We start from the raw sequence: 12,418 nt of genomic DNA on the forward strand, positions 1-12,418 counted from the left end.
AACATCCTGGCAACCACATTGCAACACCTTAGCAACCATTTGAAACATCATAGCTATGGCCTGGCAACCGCTCCGTACACTCTAAAAAACCACTTAGCAACACCCTGGTAACCACCCAAAACACCATATCAATGACCCGGCAACCACTCCGAACACCCTAAAAACCACATAGCAACAAGATATCAAACCAGAACACCATAGCAACCATGTACTGTAGCAACACCCTGGCAACCATCTAAAACACTGTAGCAACTGCTCAGAACACAAAACCACATAGCAACAGCTGAAATCTGTTTTATTAGCTTATAAGCTTATTTTTTGATGTCTTAAAATTGTGTTTAATCTGATTTTCTGTTGTTGGGTTTAATAAACACATTAAAATGGTGCTGGTTTACAAGGTTCTTCAGTGGTTTTTAAGTTTCTATCCATGAGGTTCTTGAGTTGATTGATATGGTTCTTTGGAGATTAATGATGTTCCTGATGCTTCATTATATCGACTTCAGACTAGAACCTCTTTGTGGACTAAAGTCAAATAACATCATAAGTCAAAACGCTTTGGATTTGGATTGAGAACTTAATGTGTTTCTTGCTCCACACCTGCATTTCATCTGTAAACATCTGTGCTGGAAGTGTATTTCCACCACGGAGGGTTTTAGGGTGTTCTGACCGGTTGTCGGGTCAATGCTATGGTATTGGGTGGTTAACAAAGTGTTGCTATGGTGTTTTAGTTGATTGATAGGCTGTTGCTATGACAGTAGGATCAGGTGCAAAAGTCCATTACAGAAAAGAAAAGAAAGAAAAAAAGGAAGAGAGCTATTGCTTTTATACTTTTCATAATTTTAAGGGCATTTGTATAAGAAAGAAACTCTGTGAGAAATACACAGATGTGAAGTTTCACTTTCAGATATTTAGATTTGTATATAAAATTTAACTGGAATAAGGATGTTAACCAAAATATCGTCTTTGTTGATTTCCATAACGAGTCCATAAATAACGTCTTTCTACATATTAAAGGGGTGGTATAATGCCCTTTTCACACAATGCAAAATAAGTCTCTGATGTCCCCAGAGTGTGTGTGTGAAGTTTTAGCTCAAAATACCCCACAGATATTTTTATATAGCATATTAAAACTGTTGATTTTTTGAGGGTGAGCAAAAACGCACCGTTTTTCTGTGTCTGTCCCTTTAAATGCAAATGAGCTGCTGCTCCCGGGAAAAAAGGGCGGAGCTTCAAGTGCTCATTATTAGCAGCTTCACTTACTTCACACACACATGCACTGAAAATTTCAAAAACTTTTAGCCTTTTATGTTAAAACGAACCGAAGTCGGACAATGATGGAGAGACTCGAGAAGAAGTGACAACATGTAGACAACATTTCTGAACGGTTAGTTGATGAATTTATGCAGCTGATGTAGTTATCTTCTAGTCATTGATTAGCATATTCTGTCTTGATAATCTATAAATCGTGTTCAGGGGGCGGGGTTTATGTAAATTTTAGGGTTAGTGATGTCACTAACCCTGGAGGAATGTCGTGTAGTCTCTACCAGCCGTTTGTTGTAGTCCTTAAAAAGCGATTTCTTTAAAAGCAAATATCTCCCTTTGCTTTGAACTTTGAGCGTTGTAACTTTGCAGATGTTGTTTATGCTCAAACAGCAACATTACACAGTAACTAAAGTTAGAAAAGTGAAATGATAATCAAGCACCCCTTTAAACGATTTCAAAACAGATGAAACGTGTTTATCGTGGCCGCTAGTGGCGCTCAGTCGTTCCTCCAGGCGGCAGGTGACGCTGTGGAGCCGCAGAAACAGCTTCTGTATGAGGAGGACCGAGGAAGCGCTCGGATGCTGCTGGTGTTGTTGATGTGGCCCATTGCGGATGTGTGTGAGACATGGAGTAAAATTATTAATTATCCTGATTAAAACGAGCAGAGATCGTTTATTTCACCGCAGAGAGACTGAAAGACAGCAGCATGTTCAAGGGCTGGAGCTCGTGGCTGGGCGGAGAACCGGAGAATGAAGAGAAAACTGACAAACCGGAAACAGTGGAGGAGAAAAACATAAACACAGAGACTGGAGAGTCGCAGGCCAAAGGACTCAGCGGTGAGACACAACACACACTACACACAGCACAAAACTATATATATATCATCTGTGGAAGCGCAGATATACAAGCAAAACTAATCATGCTTTGGTCAATGTTAATTATGGCACTGAGAAGTCCAAATTATGACATCAAAAGTCATAATTATGGAAAACAATCCATAATTAAGTAGAAAGTATTTGATAATACGTCAATTATAAAATAGTCATATTCAAAAAAGTGGAAATTGAAACAGAATCAAATTTGTTGCTTACTGAGTCATATTTTGGCTTTTTATGTCATAGTTATAAATATAATTATGAGATAAAGTCGAAATTATGACACTAAGACAAAAATAACAAGTTGATGATTTACAAAAGCATGTTTTTTTCTTCTAATGCGCAGGAAATGGCTTCCATATATATATATGTGTGTGTGTGTGTGTGTATATATGTATATAATTAGGGCTGTGAAATCGATCTAACATAAAAGTTTGTGTTTATATAATATATGTGTGTGTGTATATATATATATATATATATATATATATATAATATATATATATAATATATACAGTCAATAAGTAAGTGTGTGTGTTTGTGTACACACATATATAAACACATTTTTATGGTAGATGCGATTGATCGATTTGACAGCACAAAATAATATAATATAGCATGGTAAAGTTATAGTAATGTGAGGCATTGCTTTATGCAAATAAAAAATAACTGCACACTCACTCAAGCGCATTTATTACCAATGTTTCGGCACAAGTAGCCTTTGTCCAGGGTTCATTTCCTCCGAGATGAAGAACAGTATAAATAGAGACGATATATATATATGCATCTACTGACCCTTTACTATAGTAGTACCATGGTTAATTTAAGTGCCGACTAAACAGCAACGCAGAACCTCTCGGTGTGATGTTTCGGAGGATGTTTGTGTGTGTGTAATGTGTGTGTTCTCCTCTCTCAGGCTTCATCCTGAACTTTGCGAGTAACGCGAGTAAGAAGATCTCGGAGTCTGTGGCAGAAACTGCGCAGAACATCAAGAAGACGGTGGAGGAGAGCAACATCGACGGCATCATTGACAAGGTTTCTGTCATCGCTAACTCATATTTCACTCTTAATATCATATTTATAAACGCATTCTGTCCACCAAACATGTGTTATAGTCCGTCCTGGGTTTAACACTAGTTTATGAAGTTATTTCACTTAAGCACTTATTTAGTAAGATTAAGATTATGCCTGAAAAGGTTTTGGATTTGTTATAATATGTTAATTTTATGACTTTGTTTGCTTGGTTTTTATTGTATTTATATGATATTTGTATTTTTGTAATTACATGTTTGCCATGAGAATAGCCTCAGATGCTGACCTGGCACTACATTAAACACCAACTCACTTCATTTTTATTAATTCCCCCAGAAAACAGGACATAATATCTTATGTCATTTTACTACTTTACTAAATGCATCTTGATTTAAGAATGTTGATATTTGGACTGGAAACAAGACAGAAATACTGAGTAAGAAAAGCATGTTTTGCAGTGAAACGATTGAGAGGCATTATTTTTTGTTACTTTATATACTTAATTTTATTGTATTTATTGCAAAATCCTGCACCTTTAACACACGATCCTCACAGACGTGTGTGTGATTCTGCTCACCTTGATCCAGTTGCACTGATTCTCTTTCAGACCATTTTGGGAGATTTCCAGAAGGAACAGGAGAAATTTGTGCAAGAGAAAAATGCAAAGAAAACAGGTATGACGTCGCACAGGTGTTTCTGAAGACGTGTGTTTTTGTGCACTTCTATATGTCCTGGAGTGTGTGTGTCCGCAGACGCAGCGGTGCCGCCTTGGGTCGGATACACAGAGGAGGAGACCATCCAGCAGCAGATCCTGGCTTTATCCGCTGTGAGTTCCAGCTTTACTTCATTACATCTCCAGGAGAAAGAAAACTCATTTATAGGGCTGGGTAAAAAAATATTGATTTCTCAATTTTAATCGATTCTCATTTTTACGAACCGATATCGATTCTTAAATCCCAAGAATCGATTAGTCATCCTGTTTTCAGCTGATGAATGAATGGAACATGTAGCGCATCCCATCCAATAAATCTCTGTGCTTTGTTACTATTGACATGAAACAAAGTCTCAGATTTCAAATTACGTCCATTTTCTTATGAAATTCAAAAACATAAACACTGTGTTGTCGCTGTGGCGTGAGATCGCTCGAGAGAAGCACATGATCTTCTCTTCCGCCTTAATAACACCAGCTACAGCGCGAAATAAACATGAATGAGCATCTGAAAGTGTGTTAAAAGATAGAGTACAACTTATCGAAATCCGTATCATGTGACATGGAGTCGCTCGATCAGTGTTTCAACCGTGGAAAGACGTCAGTAAAACAGCTTGTAAACAATGTCATGTGACGTCACATTTACCTCAGAAAAACCATATCCAGTGACCATAAACTCGTCAGTCAGTGAGAAAAATTAACTCTAGAGAGGAGCATTTTGCTAAATATATGCACCATATTACAGATTCATAATAAATAATGTTCTTCAATATTTAATGCATGTTTGAATAAATCTGGCAGGTTTTTATGACAGCCACCATTTAAATGTTTATATTTCATAATTTATTATAAAAATAAATAAAAGTGTAATTTAAGTGTTTGTATACAAATCAGTTCATTTTTACCTTCAATATTATAGTAGGCTAATGAAGCCTATAGGCTACAACTGACTCCCATAGTTTACAGCATTAGTGAAGAGATTTGTTTTCCTTGAGAAAATTTGCCATGTATTGAACCTGATATCCAAAATAATCAATATTAAATTGAATTGTGAAATTTGTGTCAATACCCAGCCGCCCTACTCATTTATAACCGCTGCGTCGCACAGAACCGGCCCTGAGAGAGCCGGACGCCACGTCACACACATGAAGTGTGACTTATAAACACACTTGACGAGAGAACGTGCATCTGTGAGTAACTCTGATCCTGCGTGTGAACATTAGAGACGGAGATCTGAGGAACCGATGAAGGAAAACCACTTTAATATGCATTATACAGTGCATGCTCACAATAACAGTTTAAATGCATCAAATAATTATGTTCTACATCTGATATACACATTTAGATTAAATATGGCATTCTCGTTTTCCTGTGTCATGCCGTGTGTTAATGCTCATGATAATAGCAGAACTCACGGTCTGAGGAAAGATTTACATGCAAATAATGATCAATAATGCACAATCTGTTTCCATTAAAAATATAAAGCACTTAAAATACTATTTGTCCAGTGGAAAACATTGAGAAAAACTTTCTCTGGAATGTATTTTACACTATTTGATTTATTTATTCAAACACAAGGCGAGGATCGGCTACTAAATGATTTTTAGTAATGTTCTGTGACTCATATTTTCCTAATGTCTTGTACCGTTAAACATGGGATCACGTGGATGAATATGCAGATGAGGATGTGCACAGTACACGAGGCGTTGTAAGCTCATATATGGTTATTTCGGGGAGGAGACGCGCGTGAACACAATCCTCCGCTGACTGGGTTTATTAAGGGGATTTATCGCAGGTTCTGGCGTTCTCACGGTTTTATAAGTCTGAATATTTTTTGGCGTACGCCATTTTTGGCCTTCGGGCGCACACACACCCCTTTAGTGAGGATCCTACACACAGTTCGATACATGAGAGCCCTGGTCATTGTAAAGCAGGACTGCATGATTGAGGTGTGTGTTTCTGTCTTCGCTCAGGACAAGAGGAACTTCTTGCGTGATCCTCCGGCTGGAGTGCAGTTTCACTTCGACTTCGATCAGATGTCCTCCGTCGCCCTCGTGATGTTACAGGAAGACGAGCTTCTCAACCGGATGCGCTTCGACCTCGTCCCTAAACAGTGAGATCTGGCTCCATTAAAGCATTACAATGCGCACAGTAAAACAAACGTGTGTATAAGCAAGATTTGCACCAAGTTACAACTTACATCTTTACCTTTAACCACAATAAACACTGCAAAACATGCTTTTCTTACTCAGTGTTTCTGTCGTGTTTCCAGTCCAAATATCAAATATTCTTAAATCAAGATGCATTTACTAGATGAGTGAAATGATATAAGATATTATGTCCTGTTTTCTGGGGAAATAAATCAAAATGAAGTGAGTTGATGCTTAAAAAAAGCAAAATGATCTGCCAATGGGGAGAAAAATACTTGTTTTAAGCATCAACTCACTTCATTTTGATTTATTTCCCCAGAAAACGGGACATAATATCTTATGTCATTTCACTCATCTAGTAAATGCATCTTGATTTAAGAATATTTGATATTTGCACTGGAAACACGACAGAAATACTGAGTAAGAAAAGCATGTTTTGCAGTGAGAACATATATTTAACTCTCGTAATGCATTAAGAACTGGAACACCCGTTGCATTCCCGGGTCCAAACCTGTGCTTATTAAACAGTCATAATCATGCATATTTGTTAGGATGTGTTTTATTTGTTTGCATTTAAAAAGAAGTGTAATTACAAACAATCCTCTGCTAAAATACCAAATAAAAAGATTTAAACGCATAAAACAGTCATAACTTAAAAATGTTCAACTATATATATTTATTTTTTATCAATATTTATGAGAAATATTATTTGAATATATCATTAAATGAAATTTTTAAAAACAATATGAGAATTACCATTGATTCAGTGGATTTAACTGAACTCGTGACTGATCAAAACAGTGTAAATTTATCAAAACTACACATTTTTTTTCTAACAAAACAACATCAGTATTAAATTAATGTTTTTAAACAAAATATATGGATTTTACTTGCATAAACTTTAACTTTCAGATGATAAACAGCCTGAATCTGCAGCTTTCCTTTTACATATTTACACTATTAGATCCATGAACTTCTGATCTACAAACAAACATTAATTTGTCATTTTATTTTAATTTCAGAATTATCGTGTGTGTGTGTGTGTGTGTGTGTGTGTGTGTGAAGCATGTTTTTAAACAAAAAGCAGTCGCAGTGGGAAGAAGGAAAAGAGTGTGTGGATGAGAGGATAAATGTATTTTACAGAAGTATTTGAGACAAATCTAACTAAGAGATGAACAAAAAGCATAGTTTCACGTGTAAAGCCGCAGACACGGAATGTGAAAGGTGCAACTCTAGTTTATTTTTCGGTTTTAAAAATCTGAAATACATAATTGATGTGTATCTTGACAGTCTCAATAGCCCAGGTGATATGTGAAAATGTTCACTTTTCATAAAAGCATGAAACTTGGTACACATGTACAGTTTATGATGTTGTATACGGCATCACTGTAATCCTTGACCTTCAAAACATAGGGGTAGACATCATCCTTTCTGTGTTAGCATGTTTGATTCAGGAGATATGAAACAAAATATATCATTTTGGTAATGGTGGAAAGTAAAATGGCCGCCACGAGGCGTTTTTGCCATGACTCCATTTCTGAAAATTTTAAGTACCGAGTTTCATGCTTTTATGAAAAAGTGCACATATCACCCGGACTATAACACGTATGCAAACTTTCATTTTCGTACAAAAAACTATGAATTAAAAAAGACTTGAATCGGACCGAGTGCATTAGGAGGGTTAACTCCTTGTTTTCTGTCTCTGTGAGCTGAGATCTAAGTGTGTGTGTGTGTGTGTGTGTTTCAGGGTGAAGGAGGACGTGTTCTGGAGGAATTACTTCTACCGCGTGTCTCTGATAAAGCAGTCGGCTCAGCTCACGGCTCTCGCGGCTCAACAACAGGCGGAGGAGAAGAACTCCAGCGCTCCACTCGACCAAACCCTCTCCGGTGAGTCCCAGTCACACACACACACACGGCAAACGTGCTTTCCTCACGCAGTGTTTCCAGTCCTAAACACTCAAGATGCATTTACTAGAGGAGTAAACGTGTGTCTTCCTGCTTCACAGAGACGATCAGACCGAAGACTCCTCCCGTCGCCATCAGCTCCACACCCAAGACTAACGAGGTACAGTTTCCCCTCAGGTCTGCTTCATGGTCACATGTGTGTGTTCTCATCTCGGTGTGTGTGTCCGCTCTGCCTTCAGGACGAGGAGGACATCTCCACCAGCCCCGGCGTGTCCGAGTTCGTGAGCGACGCGTTTGACGCCTGTGACATAAACCAGGAGGATCTGAGGAAAGAGATGGAGCAGCTGGTGCTGGACAAGAAGGACGGTGAGAAACAACTACACACACTACACACACACTACTGAAGTGTTACTTTGGGGGTTTTTCTTCAGGAAAACCAATGTTGTATATTTTTGTTCAATAATTATTCATTATTTAGTATTATTTAGAATTTTGGGGGGATTTTATGATACGATGCAATATTTATACACATTTTATGAGATATTTTCTATGGAAGCTTGTTTCCGCCACAGAAAAAAACATTTTAAAAGATAATTGCGACTTTTTATCTCACAATTGCGAGTTTACATCTCGCAATTCTAACTTTATTTCTCACAATTGCGAGATATAAAGTCAGAATTGCGTGAAATAAAGTCGCAATTGCGTCTTATAAAGTCAGAATTGTGAGATATAAACTATTCTGAGGTTTAAAAAGAAAGTCTGTCTTTTTTTTCCTTAGAATTGGACTTTATATCTCACAATTCTGAGAAATAAAGTCAGAATTGAGAGATATAAACTCACAATTATGTGTTATAAAGTTAGAATTGCGTGATATAAAGTCGCAATTGCGAGAAAAAAAGTCAGAATTCTGACTTTATAACTCGCAATTCTGAGATAAAAAGTCGCAATTATATTTTAAAATGTTTTATTCTGTGGCGGAAACAAGCTTCCAGAATTTTCCACCATTGAAAATAATAGACTTTTTATTTTTATATATATATTTGTTTTTTTATTAAAGCAGTATTCCATGTTAAATTAGAGACAAGGCATTTCAAATCCATTTTTTAGGATTAGTGGGTGTAAAAAAAACAAATAAACGTGTGTAATGCCGTGGTGTAACACTAGATGCCTGTCTAGCTCCATATAAAGAGGCTTATAAACTCTAGTGCTTTTTAGACATAATTGACCCTTCGCTAAGCCCCGCCCTCCTTAGTTACTGTTGCTACGCCTGTCAAGCTTTTGCACCTGGCACGTCTTCATCCCATTCCGATTGAAAATTTAAAAACGTTAAATTTTCTCGTCCATTTTTGACCGAAGACTTTTGTTGTTTCTCCGATAGAAGAGACCGCCGACTGGGAGAAGGAACTGCAGCAGGAACTTCAGGAATACGAGGTGGTCGTCGACCCGGAAAATCGAGAAGATATCTGGGACCGTGAGATCGAGGAGATGCTGCAGGACGACAGCTAAATCGCAACAGCGCCCCCCTCTGGTGTGGAGGACACTGCAAATGAAAACCGTTTCATCAATCGGACAGAACTGAAGTTTCAGGGTTTTCTATGAGAATGTTTATCGTAAACATGATGTTTAGCAGTCGAGGGATTCATTCGGTGAGGTGCCAACATGCACAGTAACTAAGAAAAGGTTCCTCTCTCTGATCATAGTTAGCGAGAACACGTAAATCAGATGTAGTTTTGCTGATTTATCTTTTCTTTCTGACTAATTTCTGCCATGAATGACCTTCTTTCAGAGGTGTAAATACACACCAAAACTCAAAAAAGCTGGAGAATTTGTTTTTTTAATCTTGTACAAATATCATCACGATACATTTACTGGAGAAGCAAAATTATGATTTTTATTTATTATTAAAACATGAACAAAAATAATCTTATTTTCCTTTGTTAAGACTTTGTTCTTGTTTTAATAATAAACTCACTTAATTTTGCTTAATTTTTTCAGAACGCTAGAGTTAATATCTTAAGTCGTTTTGCTTTTCCAGTGAATGTATATTGATTTAAAAATGTTTAGATATTTGTACTGGAAAACAAGACAAAAATACTTGATGAAATTTTTTTGCAATGCTCAAACACTATAAGCGCACATATCGAGTTTCTCTGACTAGTTTTTGACGGCTTCTCATTCCTTATTTGTTTTTGAATGTCGATTATTCGATATTTGTACTCTGGTCATCATGTGGCAGGATTTGGAAAAGTTATAAAATGTTCGGTTTCTCTCTTGAGTTAAAATTCCACACGTTTAATCAAACAATATTAGGCTACATGACTGTAAGGTGAGAGCTTTAGTATAACTTTGTGTTTGTTTGTATTTTCAACCTGCACCTTGTCTGATTACTTAACAGATGAATAATCATGCTTTTGTTGCCGTAAATAAAATCTTTGTCTCTAAAGTTCTCTGGTTTGTTGTGTAAGCAATGCACCGCATTCGTTCAATATACTGTACAAATATGCAGTTTTTCCCATCGTAAATACTGTTAGCTTTTATGTAATGTTGTTTTGTTCATGTTCTATATACACATATACGTTATTAAATTACATTTGATGCGGTTTTAAATAAGTTTTTAAATAGTGCGCATGTGTTTACACTGGTCGTGTATGTCTGTCTTGATCGTGTCACTGCGCACGTAGACGTAATGACGTCACCCGGGTTGCCAAGTTGGTTTGAAAATCCTCTGAATTCACGAAATGGCACATTATTAAACCACATCTGTAGCCTATATGATTTCTGTGGAAAGTCGCTGAAATTTGTCTTTATTATGTGCTGAAACATTTAATGTGGTCGCCACTTGTTGATACAGTTTAAAGTTGCTAACACATGACACTTTTTTGAATAGCCTACTACTAATGTTTCGTAGTGTAACACTCTGTCTATAATAAATGTATGCACATACATACCATAATGACTTTTCTTATTGCATTACGAATTTGTTTTCTGGAACCTTTTTATTATTTTTTTCTGGAAGCTTGCTTCCGCCACAGAATAAAAAATTAAAAAGTTAATTGCCAGGTTATATCATGCTATTCTGATTTTTATTTTCTCCTCAGAATCGTGTGATGTTAACTCACAACTGTAAGTTATAAAGTCAGAATTGCAAGATATAAAAGTGCAATTGAGAGTTATAAAGTCAAAATTGCAAAATATAAAGTCGCAATTGTGTTAAAGACGCAATTGTGAGTTATAAAGTCAGAATTGTGTGATACAAACTCGCAATTGCCTTTTTTGTTTTATTTTTATTCTGTGACGGAAACAAACTCCCAGAGTAGGGTTTATTTTCCTTTTTTTAAATGTCATAGTTGTTTAATTTTTATTTTGTTAACGGAGATTTTTGTTTTTCACTGTGAATAGTTTTTTTCCCTAGTGAATGGTTTATTATTTTACGTAAAAAAATATTGTTTTATTTCACTTTATTTTATTTTATTAATGTAGATTTTGTTTTTCATTGTGGAGTTTTTATTTTATGTAACACTTAATTAATACATGTGTGCACTTATGCCACGATGATTATTTTATTTTATTTATTTTGTTATTTTTTTTCAAGGAAGTTTTTTTTTTTTTTCTGTTGATGATCCAGCCTTTATCATACACTCAGGATGTAGTTCAGCTCGGACTGCCAGCTTAACGTTTCCTGAAATGATTCCAGATCGCAAGAACACATTGTGCAAAGCAACTTTAACTGCAAGATCAATGTCTTGCACTAGCACATCGGAATCACAACTTGATTGTTTAGAGAATAACACACTTTCTAAAATAAATGATTGTGCAGCGCCGGTATCCCTCTGAATGCGGATACGCTTCGTTTCCGACTCATCTTCGCTCAATGATACAACGCCATCACAAATAAACGGTTCAAAAGTAGACTCAATCACTGTATTCAAAGATACATGCTCTGGTGACAAAATCTGTCTTTCAACCACTGAAACACTTTTCGAAGGATTTCAGAGGGATTGTACATCGAACGTCGGCTCACTATTGGCCAGCATCACACACATCACACACATGACCAGCCAATAGTGAGCCTACGTTCTGGTGTACAACCCAGAAGTGCTGCTGTTACACTATGTGATCTCACTCAGAGGCCCATACAGAAGAAAATTAAGAGTTGAATAAAGTCGTACAAAAAGTTTAGCACAAAAAGTATTGTCATCGCTTGATAAACTTAAGGTGAGCCACTGTAGTCACTTGGACTATTTTAAACATTGTCTTTACTAACTTTCTGGGCCGGCAAGTTTCAATTACCTAGCAGTCTATGGAGGAGTGAGACAGCTCTCATATTTAATCAAAAATATCTTAATTTGTGTTTCGAAGGTGAACGAGAGTCTTACGGGGTTTGAACATGAGGGAGAGTAATTACTGACAGAATGTTCATTTTGGGGTGAGCTAACTCTTTAAATGACTGGTTTGTCACTCGAGGAGTGTTTTCCCGGCGAGGA

General features: G+C 36.6%; 1 protein-coding gene across 1 annotated transcript; it reads left to right on the forward strand.

The window, feature by feature from the left end:
- The first annotated feature begins 1,800 nt into the window (after positions 1 to 1,800).
- On the forward strand, positions 1,801 to 10,377 carry syap1 (synapse associated protein 1). Its single transcript, XM_084098889.1, has 9 exons — positions 1,801 to 2,099; positions 3,055 to 3,173; positions 3,778 to 3,844; positions 3,923 to 3,996; positions 5,853 to 5,992; positions 7,777 to 7,916; positions 8,036 to 8,094; positions 8,174 to 8,300; positions 9,313 to 10,377. Exons 1-9 carry the CDS (start codon positions 1,970 to 1,972, stop codon positions 9,438 to 9,440), a joined length of 984 nt encoding a protein of 327 aa, XP_083955015.1. The 5' UTR covers positions 1,801 to 1,969; the 3' UTR covers positions 9,441 to 10,377.
- The last annotated feature ends 2,041 nt before the right edge of the window (positions 10,378 to 12,418 follow it).

Source organism: Abramis brama (genome assembly GCF_963993115.1).
Source record: "Abramis brama genome assembly, chromosome: 22".
Classification (NCBI taxonomy): Eukaryota; Metazoa; Chordata; class Actinopteri; order Cypriniformes; family Leuciscidae; genus Abramis; species Abramis brama.